Source organism: Ornithorhynchus anatinus, chromosome 17, assembly GCF_004115215.2.
Source record: "Ornithorhynchus anatinus isolate Pmale09 chromosome 17, mOrnAna1.pri.v4, whole genome shotgun sequence".
NCBI lineage: Eukaryota > Metazoa > Chordata > Mammalia > Monotremata > Ornithorhynchidae > Ornithorhynchus > Ornithorhynchus anatinus.
In genome coordinates this window covers 12186919-12205974 of record NC_041744.1, presented here as the reverse complement: position 1 = coordinate 12205974, position 19056 = coordinate 12186919, and the positions used below count along the sequence as shown (strand labels likewise).

The window sequence follows — 19056 nt, the reverse complement described above, 5'->3', positions numbered from 1 at the left end:
ATATGCCAAACATTCTTCTAAGCACTGGGGTAAATACAAGGAAATCAGGTTTACACAGTCCCTGTCCCACATGGGGTTCACACTCTTAATCCCCATTTTGCAAATGGGGTACCTGAGGCACAGGGAATTAATTCACTCATACAATCACATTTATTGAGCACTTACTGTATGCAGAGCACTGTACTAAGTACAGGGGAGAATACGATACAACAATAAACAGTTAGATTCCCTGCCCCCAGCAAGCATACAGTCTAGAGGTGGGGAGACAGACATCAATACAAATGAATAAATACTGTGGGACTGGCTGCCTTTGACACAGTCGACCATCCATACCCTTCTCCTCCACACCTTATCTCACCTTGGCTTCACGGACTCCTTCCTCGTCCTCGCCTAGTTCTCCTCTTATCTTTCTGGCCGTTCATTCTCGGTCTCCTTCGCAGGCTCCTCCTCCCCTTCCCATCCACTAACTGTAGGGGTTCCTCAAGGGTCAGTTCTTGGCCCTCTTCTGTTCTCCATCTATATTCACTCCCTTGGTGAACTCATTCGCTTCCATGGCTTCAACTATCATCTCTATGCAGATGACACCCAAATCTACATCTCCTCCCTGGTTCTCTCCCCTTCCCTTCAGGCTTGTATCTCCTCCTGCCTCTAGGACTCTGAGAAGCAGCCTGGCTCAGTGGAAAGAGCACGGGCTTTGGAGTCAGGGCTCATGAGTTCGAATCCCAGCTCTGCCACTTGTCAGCTGTGTGACTGTGGGCAAGTCACTTAACTTCTCTGTGCCTCAGTTCCCTCATCTGTAAAATGGGGATTAAGACTGTGAGCTCCACGTGGGACAACCTGATTCCCCTATGTCTACCCCAGTGCTTAGAACAGTGCTCGGCACATAGTAAGCGCTTAACAAATACCAACATTATTATTATTATTACTCATGGTAGAATCTGGCTCTGAGGAGTGTTTTACTTTGTTGGACCACGGAAAAAGCTGCGTGTGAAGGAGCTTCTGTTCCTCAATCTCCCTTTCTCTCTCCTCTTCCTCCTCCTCAAGTGTATTGGACAGCCATTTGCTGGAATGATTCTGGAACCAGAGTAATTCTAGCTTCTAACAAGTATGGAGGACAGGATGGTGCCCAGAAATTGGTGTGTTCCCACTGGGACTACAAAACCTGACCGCTATGGGGGGTTCCCTCCCCGCCTCTTCATCTCTTCCCAGAATTTAGAGGCCAAAAGAGGAAGAACAGGGGCTGTGCTGAGCTTAGGATTCACATAATGTCAGGTGGAATAAGATGAGTCAGGCCAGAGACTTGAAATTGGCCTGTGCGAGTCTACTGAGAAGCACCATGGCTTAGTGGAAAGAGTCAGGAGATCTGGGTTCTAATTCCATAACCTCTTGTGTGATCATGGGTGAGTCACTTGAACTCTCTGCACCTCAGTTTCCTCATCTGAAAATAGGCATTAAATACCTGTTCTTCCTTCCCTTCAGCTCCTGAGCATCACGTGAGTCAGAGACTGATCTGCTTATATTTACCCAGTGTTTAGCACAGTGCTTGGCATATAGCAAGCACTTAAATTCCACAATTATTATTACTGTATTTTTCTTATTTTTATTGGACGAGTAGGGTGTTTGGTGCAGCTGAAGCTGCTTGAATGGGAAGCAAATTCAGAGGAAGGGAAGGGATCCTTCCTTATAAGAAGGATTTCTGCACTAATTAAGGGAGAATCTTCACTTTAATCGCTTCCAGGGAGAAAATGAATTGTTACCACAATCTGCCTGCCAAGCGAGGAAGGGGAGGAATGAGGCGGAGAGAAGGAGAAAAGAGATTAGATTATTGAAGTCCCTGAAGGACACCTGACAAGTGTGAAGGCACTAATGAAAATGGCTTGAGGTAAACGATATAGGGAGAAGGTCTCAAGCATAGAAACAAAAAGCCTAGCATGAGGACCCAGAGAAGGAGACTTGATTCTGTGTTTGAGAACAGGAAGATTAGGAGGGTTTTTTTTTCCCCTTGTATTTAAGCAATCAGTAGTTTTCATGGTTGAAGATGTTTATAGTATCAACTCAAAATCCTTACCAAGTGCTGAGAAATGTTTGTTGCCTAAGCTACATCTGGATGGACAACAAGTTACGTGCTTTCATGCAGTATGTCATTATGATACAATGGAACATAAACATATTCCATAGTCTCAGTGTAAGAAAGAAACCTCACATTTCTTTCTTATGGTGCTATAATTTGGTTTTTGCTTCTTCCACAGGTCAAATAAATCTCAGTCAGATAAACAAAATTCATACACAATTATTCAAATCCACAGTCCAGCAAGACGCTTCTACTGAAAGTGTAAACACTAAGCTTCCAGAATAAGGAACTAGCATCAAACTGTGTATTACAAGTGACTTTTAATGTAAAACTACTGGGAATAACTTTATCGTATTTTTGTCAGGAAATAATAGTACTCTGGAGAGCAAGGGAAGGTAACCCCTTTTCAAACAAATTTAAACACAGAATATAAGAAATGCTATGTTGGGGTACAATTAATAGTTCAACCAGCCCAATATTCTGTCTCTGACAGGGGTACCAAAGGATGCTATGAGGAAAAATGTGAGGGTTAACCCCTGATAACCATTCCGGGGGTTAGAGACAGGTTTTCTAACATTACTACATTTGACCCTTAAGATGGACTTGCTCATGAGTTTACCTAAATCCTTCTGGACCCTTCTAATTTACCAATTTTATCCCCTCTAGTAACCCATTACGAATCTCTCATCTATGAATGTATCCAAATCTTTGATATTTTCTGCTTTTACATCAACCTAAAGTTACTCATTTTAATGCTCACCACCAGTCATAGAGAACTGTTTCCTTTACGGTTTCCTTACGTCCATTCCCTTCAGGCTTCGATGGGTGACCCCCAATCCTAGTGATGTAGTATTTGGTGACTAGCAATTCTATGTTTGCCCTGCCCACACCCTTCATTATTCTGTAGATTTTAATCACATCCCCTCTGAGCTCTTTCCACTCGGGTGCATCCTAATGTTTTCATTATAACCTTGTTTGGAAGCTGCCCTATTATTGTCCTTCCTGATGTCCGGTGAACAGAACTGTATATTACTATTCCAGGGGCAAATGACAATGGTTTTGCATAAGTGGGAGAAGTTTGCTTTGTGTTTGGGATATCCTTGCGCTTAAGTGCAACACTTTGTTTCTTCAATTTATATCCTTGTTCTTCCTCTGCCTGCACTACAAGAAAGGACAGTGTCTTTTTTTTTATTTATATTCTCCCCGAATCTTAGTGCAGTGCTCTGCTTAGAGTGGGTTCTAATCCTGGCTCTGCCACTTGTCTGCTGTGTGACCTTGGGCAAGTCAGTTCACTTCTCCGGGCCTCAGTTTCCTCATCTGCAAAATGGGGATTAAGACTTTGAGCTCCATGTAGGACAGGGACTGTGTCCGACCCAATGATCTTACACCTACCCCAATGCTTAGAACAGTGCCTGGCACATTAACAAATACTGTGATTATTATTATTACTCTTAACAATAATAATAATAGTAAGTACCATTGATTTAGTAATGGTAAGTATATATGTAGAAGTCTGTAAGAGGGAACCATATTCAGTTTGATTTAATTCTGGGTAAATGAAGTTTGGAGAAAAAACACATCATAGCCCAATCATTTTGGCTTACTTTAAAAAAAGAGTACAGAAATAGCCTGTCAGCAGCATAGTGGAGGAAAATTCTCCATTTCTCCTCCTCCCCCTTCACCATTCTACTTTCTTCTACAAATTCAATTCTCCTCTTATTTAGTTTAACCCGCACCTTCCCTTCTGGCCATTACTCTGTGGTGGGCAAAGTAGTTTCTCACTTGCCTAAACCATAGCCCAATGTTCTTTCATGACTCAAACCTTCATTGAGAAGTAAAGAGAGGCAGATATATTATTCCCACTCTACAGATGAAATTCAGAGGTCTAGAGTGGAATAGTGATTTACTTGAGATCACTCAGGAGAACTCAGGAGGCTGGATTTAGAACCCTGGTCTCTAGACCTCCCAGACCTGTGCCCTTTCCAACAGACCACACAGGGAAACCATATGGTCTAATGGAAAGCAACTCCTTCCCCATCTGATTCACACCCTTTGTCCCCTTCATTAAATTTGGTTGGCTATCAGTTAAGCAGTTGTTACCGCAGCAAGAGGTGCCAAATAGAGAATGTGCAAGAAAAGGATGAATACATTCTAAGTTTCTTAAGGACTGGGACTGAATTTTTGCTTCTTTTGAACTCACCTAAATACCCAGTATACTGCTTGGCACCTAGTAAATGCTAATATTATTGTTGTTGTAATTAAGCACTTACTATGTGTCAAGCACTGTTCTAAGTGTTATGGTAGATAGAAATTAAACAGATCAGATAGAGTCCCTGTCCCAGAAGGGGCCCACAGACTAACGGGAGAACAGGCACTGTTTCCCCATTTTACAGAGGCGGAGATTCAGGCACAAAAAAGCTAAAGGACTTGACCGAGGTCACACAGCAGGTGGAACTGGAATTAAAACCCATCTTCTGAATCCAGGGCCCATGCTCTTTCCACTATTGTTTGATTTATTAATTCATAGTGAATGGAAAAGTTCTCTCCCAGTTCAGGGTCCACCGAGGCTGATTAAGGAAAATCTTGCAGACATAAGTAGGAAAATAAGCATGCATGTCTCCAAAGGAATGCTCACCTTCGATATCAAGTACCTCAACTGGTAAAATCTGTAGGTAAATAACTTGGCTCTGCACTAATATTCAGAGTGGTATAGGCAGTGAAGCTTACTGAATTGTTTTAGCTGCCCAATTTCCAGAAAGATAGTATGTAGCAGAATATCTTTTATAGCGGAATCTCCAAGTGTGACATGCTACCCTATTTCTGCATGGCAATCTACTCTCCAAGAAGGAGCACGACTGAGATCTTGAGGGCCTACGATTGGCTCTGGGATAGTCCTCGGTTCCCTGAACTTGGGCATGAGAACAGAATCTGCAGTTACCTGGATGTGCATTTTAATTATTGCTTTCCCAATCAGGGTTGCGCCGAAGAAGGTCCAGAAAGGAACAAGGAAGTGACCACATGTTATCCCTGCTAGATCGAACAGAGGATTTGGAATCTAAAAGGGAGACAGAGATAAAGATGACAAAAATTAACATCCTGGTCTGATAATGATACTGATTTTTAAACTTCTTAAACTATGAAATAACCCTCCTCTGCCCCGGCCATTCCCCAGAGGAACACAAGTCCTCTACTTCGTAAGGGTAGTAAGGATGGTCAGTGACACGAAGGCTACGGATCACCAGGGTGGTATCTAGGTTGGGACCTTTCCCGCTACACGTTTCCAAACCTCTGAGCTTCTGGTGTTTAGCAGGGTCCCAACAACTGGCAAGCTCAATGTCATCCCCAATTTTCCAATGACTTGAGACACCCCCCAGGTCCTGCTCATAACAATGAGACTGAAAGGCTAGATCAGTTGGACTCCCGATTAGCCTAGATTCCTTCAGTTGGTGCTTGCTCTTTCACTGGCCCTGTTCTTTCATTTAATGCTAGACAATTCGTGGGACGAGGGCAGGGGGGTGGGAGGAGGAGAGTTCAGAAGAACCCACTGGTCAAAGCCAGATTACTAACATATGTGGGCTGAAATAAGAATTTCCTTCTAAGAGCCCTCAAGAAGTCTCTTTAGCATTCTAATGGATAGTTTAAAAATACGGTACGTTTATCCCGAAATACAACTCTAGATAGATGTGCTGCTGCCTTCCCGACTTTTAGAAGCCCTTTCATTATTTGTATTTAAATGATGTGACTGGGGCCCAAGGGCCTTTAGCTATAGGGCATTTTTTAAAAATAGAATCAAGTGTAGACACATTACAGCTTCGCAGTTTTGGACATGCTTTGAATAGACAGAGTCCCAGACAAAGGCCTGATTCACACCAAATACCTTTTCCAAACATCCCCCTATTTCAAGAACATTAACAGACATTTTTGTGTAGGAATGCACTGAAACCACAAGCTAGTTGGGTACTATATCCATTTGCTTCCCAAGACCTGCAGTGACCCTTCTGATCTTGAGCACTCATGTCTGAATTTAATATTTACAGTTTTAAACGTAAACAAAATAAAGCTTACTGGTTTAAACAACACATGTCATCCGTGGTTACGTTCTATAGAAAAAGTTAAAACTCTTAATAGAAGTATTTGTTGCTTAAAAAAGACATTTCATTACTAAGTCCTTTATCCCTTCCACATTCAAATGTCCTTCCCCGTTTGATGCAACCTCACTACCTTTGAATCAGATGATTCAAAGTCAGTCTTATTTACTGAGCACTTACTGTAAGCTGGGCAAGAACTAAGCGCTTGGGAGAGCTCAGTATAACAGAGCTGGTAGACATATTCCCTGACCACAAAGATTTACAGTCTAATGGGGAAGACAGACATTAATATCAACAAATAAATTACAGATATGTACATAAATGCTGTGGGCTGAAGGAAGGGTAAATAAAAGAAGCAAATAATCTAAAACAAAGACAAGGCATTTGTTCCTCATTCTACTCTCTTCTTTTTATATGCTGAAATGAACATTTGAAATAGAGGACAGTGAAATTAAACTTTCAGAACATTTTAGATATCTCCATTTTTGGTATGTCTCTTTTGAACAAAGCTATGATGAATTACATTGCTGGGTGTGCACAGTTTTTATTCTTTATTCAATTTTCCTAATTAGAATAGAAAGCAAAGTTGGACTTAAATAGAGCTATAGATGGCATGTGAAGCTCTCCAATATATACAAATAAATGCAGCCCATTATTTCTGGAAAATGAGTATGGGGAAATTTCACTAAACATTGCAGTGGTTCTGATGAAGGCAATGCCAGAGGAGATTACAAAAGGAAAAAAAAAAATTAAACTGTAATGAAAAAAAAAATACCAATTTCTCCAGTCTTTAGCAGCCTTAGTTCCTCTTAGTCACTGTCAGTTTCTAATGGTTAATTTTACAAAATCGAAGGGGTTAATCTTCATAACTACCCCAATCACCACTCCCCTTCTCAAACAGCTTTAATTCTTTTTTAAATAAAATATATATTGTCAAGCATCGACTCCCTAAGAGATCTATCATTTATCAAGTTGAAATATCAAAGGCACTTACTTGGTTTTAAGTTTTTAAGACTACTTAATGAAACTTGCCCTGAAACCTTCCTTAACCACACTCTAACCGTTTCCAATAATCAGATACGAGGTAAGATAGGAGCTTGCTTCATTTTAATAGGTTTCATTTTGACTATTGCAACCACGTAAGTAATCATTAAACTTTAGAAATATTTGACCTATCTACATCTTTATGGAAAACACTGAGTCATTACTACTGGCTTAAAGGAACTTATTCATGGGCAAGATGGTTTTAAAAGTTTTTCATCTCAGTGAGGCAAGTTAAACCTGAATTCAACATTATGGGATGGAACGTTTAAAGGTCAAAAAACAAAACACTAGCTCACTCCATGAAAAATATCAAATAATTAGCAAGATGAATGATTAACAGGAGTAGCACTAAGGTTGTTGCTAAAAAAGGAAAGGCTTTGATCATTAGATGGTACCTCCCTATGCATTAATATGGAGGTCTAGGAGCCCAAACATCACACAAGTCCTCCAAAAATCCTGTTGCCCCTGAAGAAGACACAGTTCTAAACTGGATGGGAGTAATAGCACTTACTGAACTCCCAATGGGCACAGTGCACTGACCTAAGCACTTGGGCCGTACCAAATAAGCAAGTGACACATTTCCTGTCCACAAAATTGGTCTGCTCCACTAAAAGCATTTAGGTTCTCATGCTAAATGAACACTTCACTGACATCTTTCATTCTTAAAAAAATTCACTTACTGAAGCACAGGCCAAAATCCCCAAAAATCCAACCTTCTGAACTAGGTTCTGGACAGCCAACTTCGCTCGGGAGGCAAAATCCTTAAAAAAGAAAATAGAGAAATATTTGTAGATTAATGGAAGGTGAGTACTACTTAAAGTACCATATACATTTGTAGTATCTCATAACTCAACTTTTTATTCCATTTATGCCATAAAACGGGTAAGTAGAAATCAGGCATCAATTTAAATCTACCAAATTAGTAAATTTCCTGGAATTGCACTAATTAAAACGATGTTTTATGTCAGATCATGGATAAGCCTCCTACATTTATTAGAGTCTCTTGCTCCTAACATAACTATTATCTCTTCCCTTCATGGGCCCATGCTACTGCTGCATTAATATTCACTTAGATAATTAACAGTTACAATAAGACTTCTACAGCAAACTTTTCAGGGATGGAGAGACAGAGATTCTCCATGACAAATAACCTCACCACTCACTTGAAAGGTTCGCCCTGCTGGTTTGGACAGCCCAGCTCTCTCTCAAATTAGCAGACTGTGAAATGTATTTCAAGAATTATAACATAATTCTAGTCCCAGTCAATGTAAAATCCAACAGAAGTGTGCTTTGGGAAAAATATGCTGAGGAGTATACCTACATAAGAGTTGGCCACAGAGAAGCAATGAGGTCTAGTGGATAGGGCAGGGGCCTGGGAGTCAGAAGGACTCAGGTTCTAATCCTGTTCTGCCACTAGTCTGCTGTGTGACCTTGGGCAAGGAACTTAACTTCTCTGTGCCACGGTTACTTTTCATCTGTAAAATGGGGATTAAGACTGTGAGCCCCATGCGGCTCACACTGATTAGCTTAAAACTACACCAGCACTTAGTACAATGCATGGCACACAGTGAGAGCTTAACAAATACCATTAAAAAATAATAATAGATCACTATATTTTACAATACAGATTTAGTATGAATATACAGAAAACCTTCCCACTTTGTTTTACAGGTACTCAAAGTGGCAGGGAACTGGTTACTTCTCTCTTTCCTCAGGAAGCGGGCTTCCTGAAAACTAGCCTTTTTACATTATTAATAATAATGATAGCATTTGTTAAGCGATTACTATGTGCCAGGCACTGTACTAAGCGCTGGGGTGGATACAAGCAAATCAAGTTCGACACAGTCCCTGTCCCACATGGGGCTCACTGTCTCAGTCCCCATTTACAGATGAGGTAACTGAGGCACAGAGAAGTTAAGTGACTTGCCTAAGGTCACAGAGCAGACAAGTGGCAGATCCGGAATTAGAACTCATGACCTTCTGACTCCCAGACTGGAGCTCTATCCACTATGCCATGCTGCTTCCTCAGATGCCCGGGGCACAGTCACCTTCAACGAGATGGATACAGATAGCTGATTTGAAAGTCCATTTCCTAGATCAATCAATCAGTGAATGGCATTTACTGAACAGAGTACTATACTAAATGCCTAGGAAAGTTCTCTACAACAGAGTTGACAGATGCACTCCCTGCCCACAAGGAGCATACAGTCTACAACGCTATGAGGAAAAAGACACGGGAGGCTCAAGGAACTAGGAATTAGCTATTAACAAGCACAGATTTTATTTTCCTGATGGAAAAATCAGTTTCCTCAGCCAAAAAGATACGAAGGAATTACCTGGGAAAGATTTCTGTTGGAAACTCTAACAAACATAAATTGGGCTTTAAACCCATTAAATGTAATTACACTGTCATGAATGTACAGTGTCATTACAAGTAGGCTGTGCAGGCTTCTCTAATAATAATAATAAAAAGCTGTAGCTATTTTCAACTCCTCAAAATTTAATAACCTACCCTACAATAATATTGGAATCAATGGAATATTTCAATGCATATATGAGCTATTAAGGGAAAATGGAGGATGGACATTTCATTATTCCAAAATCAGTCAGAAGCTAGCTCTTCCTACAAAATGATATTTTTGTGGGGCTACTCCACCTTACATCATTTTTAAAATCACCATATCACTACTGAGTATTGAAAAAAGTACAACAATAAAGCCTTTCTCTGTTTTCTAGCTGATGGTTAGGGAAAAAAATGCTATTCAACCAAAAGCATTTGACCAAAAGAAATACCATAAAATGAATCTTTCAGGTCCAAATGCAGATATTCTATAGACTTTAGGAATTAATCTTTAACTCTGTTTTTAGATGGATTTTCTTTTTTTTTTTTAAAGTGTGCTTTAAAAGAAAACACTTTATTAACAGAAAGAACTTTTCATTAGAGAATTCAAGGAATCAATTTTAATAATCTTCATCTTTCTCCAAAATGCCAAACAACTGGATTAAAATATCTTATTTGAAAATAGCAAACAATTTTTGGCTGAATCTCAATTACACAAGATACTGTAGTTAACCTAGAGTAATTTAAGAATAAGTAATAGGAAGGTTCAATCATTTTAAACTCATATCATTTTGAAACAAAATTAAATGGGCACTTTAAACAATTAAACCAAATCAAAATAAAGATATTAAGTTTCCTAAGAATCTGCAGTATATTTTAATACAAAGAAAAGAAATACATTATGGGCATTTTTCCTTTGCAGAATTATTTTTTCCTTTAAAATTTTATAGCTTACATTTGTTATGTGATTATCCCACCCAGTTATTTTCTAACATATTTTCCTAATTCATTTTCAAATTTGAACCCTCTAAAAAAGTTTCTCGCTAGCTAAAAATTGTAAATGACCAAATAGTGGTAACAGATAAATTATAAATATTAGCTATGCTGAGGAATTTAATCTTGAGTCATACAAATGCATTTGTCTCCATATATTAATACAGTTCTTTTAATAAATGTACTTCATAATGAGAGAAAGTGATTGATTAATGTGTGAGAACGAAAAGTCCAAGTTTAAATTAATATTGCCATTTTACACAATTTGAAATCGACCATCTTTAAATTTACCATCTTTGAGAAAAGTTTATCTTCCACCACATCATTGTCTAAATCTATTTTTGATTTTTAAAAGCAAAAATAGTGTAGAAAATTTATATACTGGACTTTTCCCAAGAAATGTCTTTAAACACACTTTGGTTCTGTCTTCACTTTTTTTGAAAACCATTAATTCATGGTAATTAAAAATAAGTATCTCAAGAAACTGAAATCGAAGGCTTCAGTCCCTGAGGTAACACATTAGGGGTAAATATTAAATGAAGCGCTGGCCTCACCAACTGATTAAATACACATATAATACAAAGCTATCTAGACCACTTCATAGTTGAATCATTCGACTATGCAGTAAAATAGAATCAAATCATTCTTTCCATTAAAACTTTTACAAGGAATCACAGGTTTTCAAATCAACGGGAGTAAGAATAATCTTCCATATTGTTAACATTACTCATAAACCTGTGTTAAGGGGCTAATTTCTCCTCATTGGTTCACAATTCTCTGAGGTTAATGGAGGCCTTTCAGTGATCACAGTTATCATTAAAGGGAACAAGAATTTTCAGTGCACATTTCAAGGTAAGGGATAATTATTTTGGTCCCTTTATCTTGACTAATAATTTTTATAGGCCATGAAACTAAATACCCTTTTAACTGGCATTCAATTTAAAAAAAAACATAAAAAGCTAGTATTCTACTACAAGATAATTTCAGAAATCTTGTTATATGTTAAATACATGGTGTGACCATGACACTTTCAGTTCCTATAACATTTTGCCAGGTCTTTCACAATCCTGGCAAAGTTCGATTTGTACATTAACACATTTTGAAAGCTTACTTCTAAAAATTGAACTCACTGAAGGGGAAAATACACCAAGAATTTTAGGTAAGGGCTTCAGTGAGCCTATCACTTAACCTGTAATAATTCCAATACCTGTTAATATAGTGAAGTAACTTCCACAAAGTAGATTGAATCACAAAATGTACTGTTCTTATTTAAAATTTGGTTTGGGGGCAGTTCTTGCAGAAGAATGCTACTCTGGAAGATTATACCATCATCCTTCTGTATTTGCAATGGATAATTTTGTTTCTCAAACCATATATTAAGGTTGATGAAACAATTAAAAATGATTTTCTTGGAAATGCTTTTTTGTCTAATGCCCAACATTAAATTCTTTTAACTCCTAAAATTCAACTGTACTGTTCTTGTTGGTTTAAAGATAAAAAAAGAAGGAATTTTACAATGTAGTTTAATATTCCTTTCAAATTTCATACAAAATAAAATCTTGCATTATTTGTCTGATAAGTGCTATTTCTCATATCTCTATTATCTACCTTTACTTTATGTTCCTCTTTCTCTTATCAATCACTTTAAAATTCTTTTAAATTTTGATTATTTTAAAGTAGTTTTTCTTATTGGGTTGGTTAGTAGTCCACAAATTAAAAAAATAAAGCAACAATATAATGGCATCTGATACAAATAAGATGAAAGATTGCTAGCGCATAATTAAATACACAGGTTAAGTATCACAGGAAATATTAATTTTAATGTTTTTAGCATATATTTTAAGGGACAACAAAAATCAAGTCAAATCTGATCACTTCCTTATTTTTCATTCTCCATGTCTTAAAAAAAATATTTGCAACAGAAAAAAATTCCCTGAAATAGTTTCATTTCTCTGGATTCATACAATGTCACAACATTTACTTATTTCACAACATAAATGCTTAAGAGGAAAGTTATATTAGTGTAGAGTTCTTCCAAACATATTTAGCAAACACTGATCTTGCAAAGAACTCTCTAATATTTTCTTATTGTTTTTAATGGGAATATAAAATGCATTTACTTACAGGCAAGTAATATATTTCCACCCAAACATTATTGTACTTAGATTCTCTTCTCCGCTCTTCCCGCTTCTGTGATTCATATTCCGTAACATTACGGTACTTTTTCCCTATGTGAAATGATGCCTTGTATTTTAGGGGTGTGGGATGTTGGGAATGTTTTTTCTGTTATTACTAAAATACATCATGAGGAAAATTACAGTAAATGCTTATCACTCAGAATTAATCATCAGATTACAGGAATTGGAAAAAAATGGACAAAAACTATCTGAAGAATATTGCTTCATTACTGTTGCTTCATTTGCTTTCCTAGGGGAAGCAGGGTCAAGGCCTGATGGTTAAAAAAAGAAATTCAACCTAAATTATATGGTGCGGGAGCGAGGAAGCATGATTTAGGGAAAATAAAAAACTTTCTCACAAAAATCTCCCCAGGAGAAACTGAAGTTCTACCTATGATTTTACAAAATTACTGTGAAAGTTGAGAAAGTTAGACCATTCTGCAAAATGTCCTCTACTATGGAATCCCTAACACCATAGCCAAACTCTCACCTGTTTTTATTAAGTTTTTGTGCTGTTGTATTCTTCACCCAGCTCTCTTAGGCTACATATGCTAGAACTAATACTTCTCATTTTTAAGTATTTCTTAAGTGCATATCATGTGCCAGGCACTGTACCAAGCACTGGGGTACAAACAAGATAATCAAATTGGACATAGTCTATGTCCCATATGGGGCTCAAAATCTTAATCACCAATTTACAGATGAGGTGACTGAGGCCCAGAGAAGTTAAGTGACTTGCCCAAGGTTACAAAGCCGAAACCTGGTGGAGCTGAGATTAGAACCCAGGTCCTCTGACTCCCAGGCCAGTTCTCTTTCCACCAGGGAACACTGCTCCTCTATTTTCTATTATCTACGTCCTATTCGGAGATGACTCAATGGCATAAGTCAAGACAAGACTTCCTATTAGATGAACTTCTTTCCCATTGGAAAAATCTTCCAGGCCTTCAGAGAAAATGTTAAGAATTTGGATGATAATACATCTATATTATTCGGGTGCAAAGGTGGAAAACTACAAACCTGACACTCGGTATATATTATTACTGCTATCATTATTGATACTTTCACATTCCTGCAAGTGACAGTGAAAGTAATGAGACTGCCTAAAAACTGAAGTAGCCTATTAATACGTTCAAATGAATTCTAGCTAATGTTACTCAGCTCTAGCCCATACTAGAAAAGCCTTCTCTTGATCCCAGAGCCCCCTCCAGTTATTAACCCATCTCCCTGTTCTGATTCCTATCCAAACTCTCAAAGCAGGTTGTATGCAACCGCCTCCTCCATTTACCAACTCTCTTTTTAACCCACGCCACTGAGATTATTTGACAACTCCACTCCAAATCTGCACAAGAAGGAGGTCACTGGTGACCTCTTTATAGATGAGTCCAAAGGACTCTACTCTGAATCCTTCTGGGCCCCCCAATTTCCTTTAACACAAGTTAAATTTCCAAATTTGCCAACATGGCATTAACTCGGTTCGCACCTTCTGACTCCCAGGCTAGTGCTTCATCCACTATGCTATACTGCTTCTCAGGGACTGTCTTCTTGAAGTGCTGCTCATCTCATATCGCCTTTCTCCTTAAAAATCCTCCAGTGGCTTCCCATTTCTCTCCGCCTCAAGGAAAAACTCCTTGAGCTTAGTTTCAAGGCTCTCCAGTAACTCTATCTTACATATCGGGAACTTTCACCCATTATTTTCCAGCTAATGTTCTTCCTCCCTTCCAAGCCAACCTCCTAACTGTTCCTTGCTCTCAATTCTCTGTCCTCTATCCCTTTGCTGGTGTTGTTCCAACAGCCTGGAACTCCTCAACCCCAACCACAGCTCTCCCTACCTGCAAGACCCTCCTAAAATCCCTCCTGCTTCAACAAGCCTGTCCTGATTAACTCCCGACACCTCAAGTCACATCAACCCACCTTGAGCACTTATATATTTACTTATTTACTTATTTACACCCTCTCTCAGCACATATGTAATTATGTATGATCAACTGTAGAGTGTATTTTGATAACCCTATTTGAAAATATTTTTTATGTCTGGCTACTCTCTTAGAAGAGTAAAATAGGAGAAAATAACAATCCCAGTAATCCAGGCTTCTGTAGGAGTATGGTGATGTTGCATTCCGAGATGGGAAAGTTAGGTGGAGAAGTGGGTTTAGAAAGGAAGATGATGTATGCGATTTTAAGGCTGGAGACAATGTCACATAATGGCAACAATGCAAAGTGTAATGATCACTGTGAATATTTCTCAACAGTTAAAGTACACCAGGCAGAAGACACATTTGGGCTAATATACCCATCAACTAATTAACCTCTTGGTAAAAAGCTGAGTTACAAGGAAACCTCAAATAGTGAATCTCTAAAAGACACAGATTCACTGTAACAATATTTCCCAGAATACTTCCATTTTCTGAGAGAGGAGGCAGCACATTTCCCCATTTCCCATAATATCAAATTTGTGGGGAAGCAGCTTTAATCTGGGTCACATAATCAACGCTTAAGAGGCTTCAGGAATGTTTTCCATAGCCTCCTAAAAAAACTACCTAAAAATGTTCTCATTCCTCTGCATCCATACTCAGTTTCATGACTTTTATCTACTGCGCAATAATTCCAAAGACTTTTCTCAAACATTGTTAATGAATGAATCTTCTAAATAATGGTCCCCTTCAGCATCTCTGAGCTCTTGTGAGGCTAACTATACCAATCATGGGATGATCCATAAATGAAGATTCACTCTTATTCATCAAGGAAAACAGCCTGTGCTTTCTAAATTATATAGCTATTTTTATTAGGCCTTTAAGATTAATTTTATGAATATTCACATAATAATCAATTCTACATCCAGTTTTCCCCCTATCTAAATCCTTTTAAAAACTGTGGAATTATTTTTATTAATGTGCTTAAAATTTCATTAAAACATTTTCATCTCAGTAATTGAGAGCAATTACTGAGAGTTTACTACCGCATATAAGAGTGGATGTTCTTTATTTAAGTACCTGAAGCTCTGTTTTAAAATGGGATGCACAACTATTTCATTTCTTCTGTTTTTCCATTGCCGCACAATGGAATCAAACACACTCTGGGGATAAAGACTGCTCTTGGCTTGGCAAGGAATTCTAGGATTTCAGAGATCAGGGCAGGATTATTAATGTTAGGGAATAAAATATTTGGGACTGAAAGGGAATTGTTAAGGATGGAAGAATACAAAGCATGCACATGCTAACAGAAAGCAATCACATTGAGTTTTGCAACCCACACCATGGAAACTGAAGCATGTGTTCTAATTTCCACTGCCATTATTCACATTGCCTTAACAGAGGGGATCATTTGAGTTCTTACACAGCTGCTAACCAGCTCTTCATTCATTTTTACACCACATTAACAAATTTCCAAAAAAATCTGATAATGGCTAATGTGAAAATAATTTGTTAGTCAACATGAGGAACTAGAAAAGGTGAGGATACGTTAATAAGTTAGAGTATATTTTAAAGAAAATGACAGGTTTCACCTATTATGTACAAATCATATCATGATTAAATTTCAACCATTGTTAAAACAAAGAGAGACAAAATTACTATTCTATAATAGAACTATACTTTAAATTGCAACTTAACTGGTTTCAAATGGTCATAACTAGATGGTCAGGGGTTGGAAGTTATGTTCTAATGATAATTTTGAAAACAAAATTCAGGTTGCTTTTTCATTCATTCATTCAACAGTATTTATTGAGCGCTTACTATGTGCAGAGCACTGTACTAAGCGCTTGGAATGAACAAGTCGGCAACAGATAGAGACAGTCCCTGCCCTTTGATGGGCTTACAGTCTAATCGGGGGAGACAGACAGACAAGAACAATGGCAATAAATAGAGTCAAGGGGAAGAACATCTCGTAAAAACAATGGCAACTAAATAGAATCAAGGCAATGTACATTTCATTAACAAAATAAATAGGGTAATGAAAAGATATACAGTTGAGCAGACAAGTACAGTGCTGAGGGGATGGGAAGGGAGAGGGGGAGGAGCAGAGGGAAATGGGGGGAAAAGAAGGTTAAGCTGCAGAGAGGTGGGGGGGGCGGTAGAGGGAGAAGGGGAGCTCAGTCTGGGAAGGCCTCTTGGAGGAGGTGAGTTTTAAGTAGGGTTTTGAAGAGGGGATGAGAATCAGTTTGGCGGAGGTGAGGAGGGAGGGCATTCCAGGACCGCGGGAGGACGTGGCCCAGGGGTCGACGGCTGGATAGGCGAGACCGAGAGACGGTGAGGAGGTGGGCGGCGGAGGAGCAGAGCGTGCGGGGTGGGCGGTAGAAAGAGAGAAGGGAGGAGAGGTAGGAAGGGGCAAGGTGATGTAGAGTCTTGAAGCCTAGAGTGAGGAGTTTTTGTTTGGAGCGGAGGTTGATAGGCAACCACTGGAGGTGTTTAAGAAGGGGAGTGACATGCCCAGATCGTTTCTGCAAGAAGATAAGCCGGGCAGCGGAGTGAAGAATAGACTGGAGCGGGGCGAGAGAGGAGGAAGGGAGATCACAAAGAAGGCTGACACAGTAGTCTAGCCAGGATATAACGAGAGCCCGTAGCAGTACGGTAGCCATTTGGGTGGAGAGGAAAGGGTGGATCTTGGCGATACTGTAAAGGTGAAACCGGCAGGTCTCGGTAATGGATAGGATGTGTGGGGTGAACGAGAGAGACGAGTCAAGGATGACATCGAGATTGCGGGCCCGAGAGACAGGAAGGATGGTCGTGCCATCCACGGTGAGAGGGAAATCTGGGAGAGGACCAGGCTTGGGAGGGAAGATGAGGAGCTCAGTCTTGCTCATGTTGAGTTTTAGGTGGCGGGCCGACATCCAGGTGGAGACGTCCCGGAGGCAGGAGGAGATGCGAGCCTGAAGGGAGGGGGAGAGGACACGGGCAGAGATGTAGATCTGCGTGTCATCTGCATAGAGATGGTAGTCAAAGCCGTGAGAGCGAATGAGTTCACCAAGGGAGTGAGTGTAAATGGAGAACAGAAGAGGGCCAAGAACTGACCCTTTACGATCTGCACTCACATTTTCCATTTTTTTAATGGCACTTGTTGAGCACTTACTATGTATCAGGCACTATACTAAGCACTGGGATAGATACACGTTAATCAGGTTGGACACAGTCCCTGTCCCACAAAGGGCTCACAGTCTTACTCTCCATTTTATAGATGAGGTAACTGAGGCCCAAAGAAGTAAAGTGACTTGCCCAAAGTCACACAGCAGACAAGTGGTGGAGTCAGAATTAGAACCCAGGTCCTTCTGATTCCCAGGCTTGTGCTCTATCCACTAGGCCATGCTGCTTCTCTATTTACTTGGAGACCTTTTATAAAGTCTCATAGAGAATTAAGTGAGAGTTTGGTGATGTTTGATTTTACTTTTAGTTTTTCTGTTTAAATACTACGTATATTCCTCTGAAGGCAAAGCAGCTTCCGGTCACCTTAAAATTAGTCCTATTAAGACCACCAGTTCTCCAAGAGGCTTTCCCTGATCAAGCTTGCTTTTCCCCAGCTCCCTTGCCCTTCTGCATCATGAATGTACTTGGATCTGTGACCTTTGGGCATTTGGTATTTGCACCTCCCGTCCACCTTCCTCCTCCCTAACCCACAGCATTTACTTACATATCTATAAATTATACATTATATATTTATATTATGTCTGGCTCCTCTTCTAGACTGTAAGCTTGCTGTAGGCAGGAAATGGATCTACCAACTCTGTCGTACTGTACTCTCCCAAGCGATCTGCACAGCGCTCAATAAATATCACCAGTTGGGTAATATTCTCCCAGCACAGGAAGTCAGAGACTCTCTGTGAGTGCTCAGAAAGGGTCATTTTCACAGATATACTAGTGCATTCCTGCCACCACATCTACTCTTGATATGTTTTTCCAACATTCCTTGGTTGAAGGACACCACAAAGACGATTTCCAGACTGCATGAACTACGCAGCATGGCTTGGGGGGTACAGCCAGAGCCTGGGAGTCAGTAGGTCATGGATTCTAATCTCGGTTCCCCCATTTGTCTGCTGTGTGACCTTGGGCAAGTCACTTCAGTTCTCGGTGCCTCGGCCTCATCTGGAAAACGGGGATTTTCAAGGTTTTCCACATGGGGAGCCTGATAATCTGATTTGCTCATATCCACCCCAGCACTTAGTACGGTGCCTGGCACACAGTGAGCACTTCACAATACCACATTATTATCTAAAGAATCTGAGTTTTTGATGGGTGTGTGTGTGTGGGGGGGGGTAATTAATAGCTGTGTGAATGTGGGGGTAATTAACAACCTGGGAATGCTGCTAAGCCCCAACCTTACCTTTCAAAGGCAAGTTGAATAAATTAACGTTTC

At 39.5% G+C, this 19056-nt stretch overlaps 1 protein-coding gene across 4 annotated transcripts in view; it reads right to left on the bottom strand.

The window, feature by feature from the left end:
• Positions 1 to 19056, bottom strand: part of VMP1 (vacuole membrane protein 1) — a 107330-nt gene that overhangs the window by 20689 nt on the left and 67585 nt on the right. For all 4 annotated transcript variants that reach the window (XM_029081811.2, XM_029081812.2, XM_039914405.1 and 1 more), the window contains exons 8-9: positions 7884 to 7964; positions 5010 to 5126 (exon numbers count right to left, since the gene is read on the bottom strand). In XM_029081811.2, coding sequence (XP_028937644.1) covers positions 5010 to 5126; positions 7884 to 7964 — 198 coding nt within the window. The remainder of the gene's footprint in view (positions 1 to 5009; positions 5127 to 7883; positions 7965 to 19056) is intronic.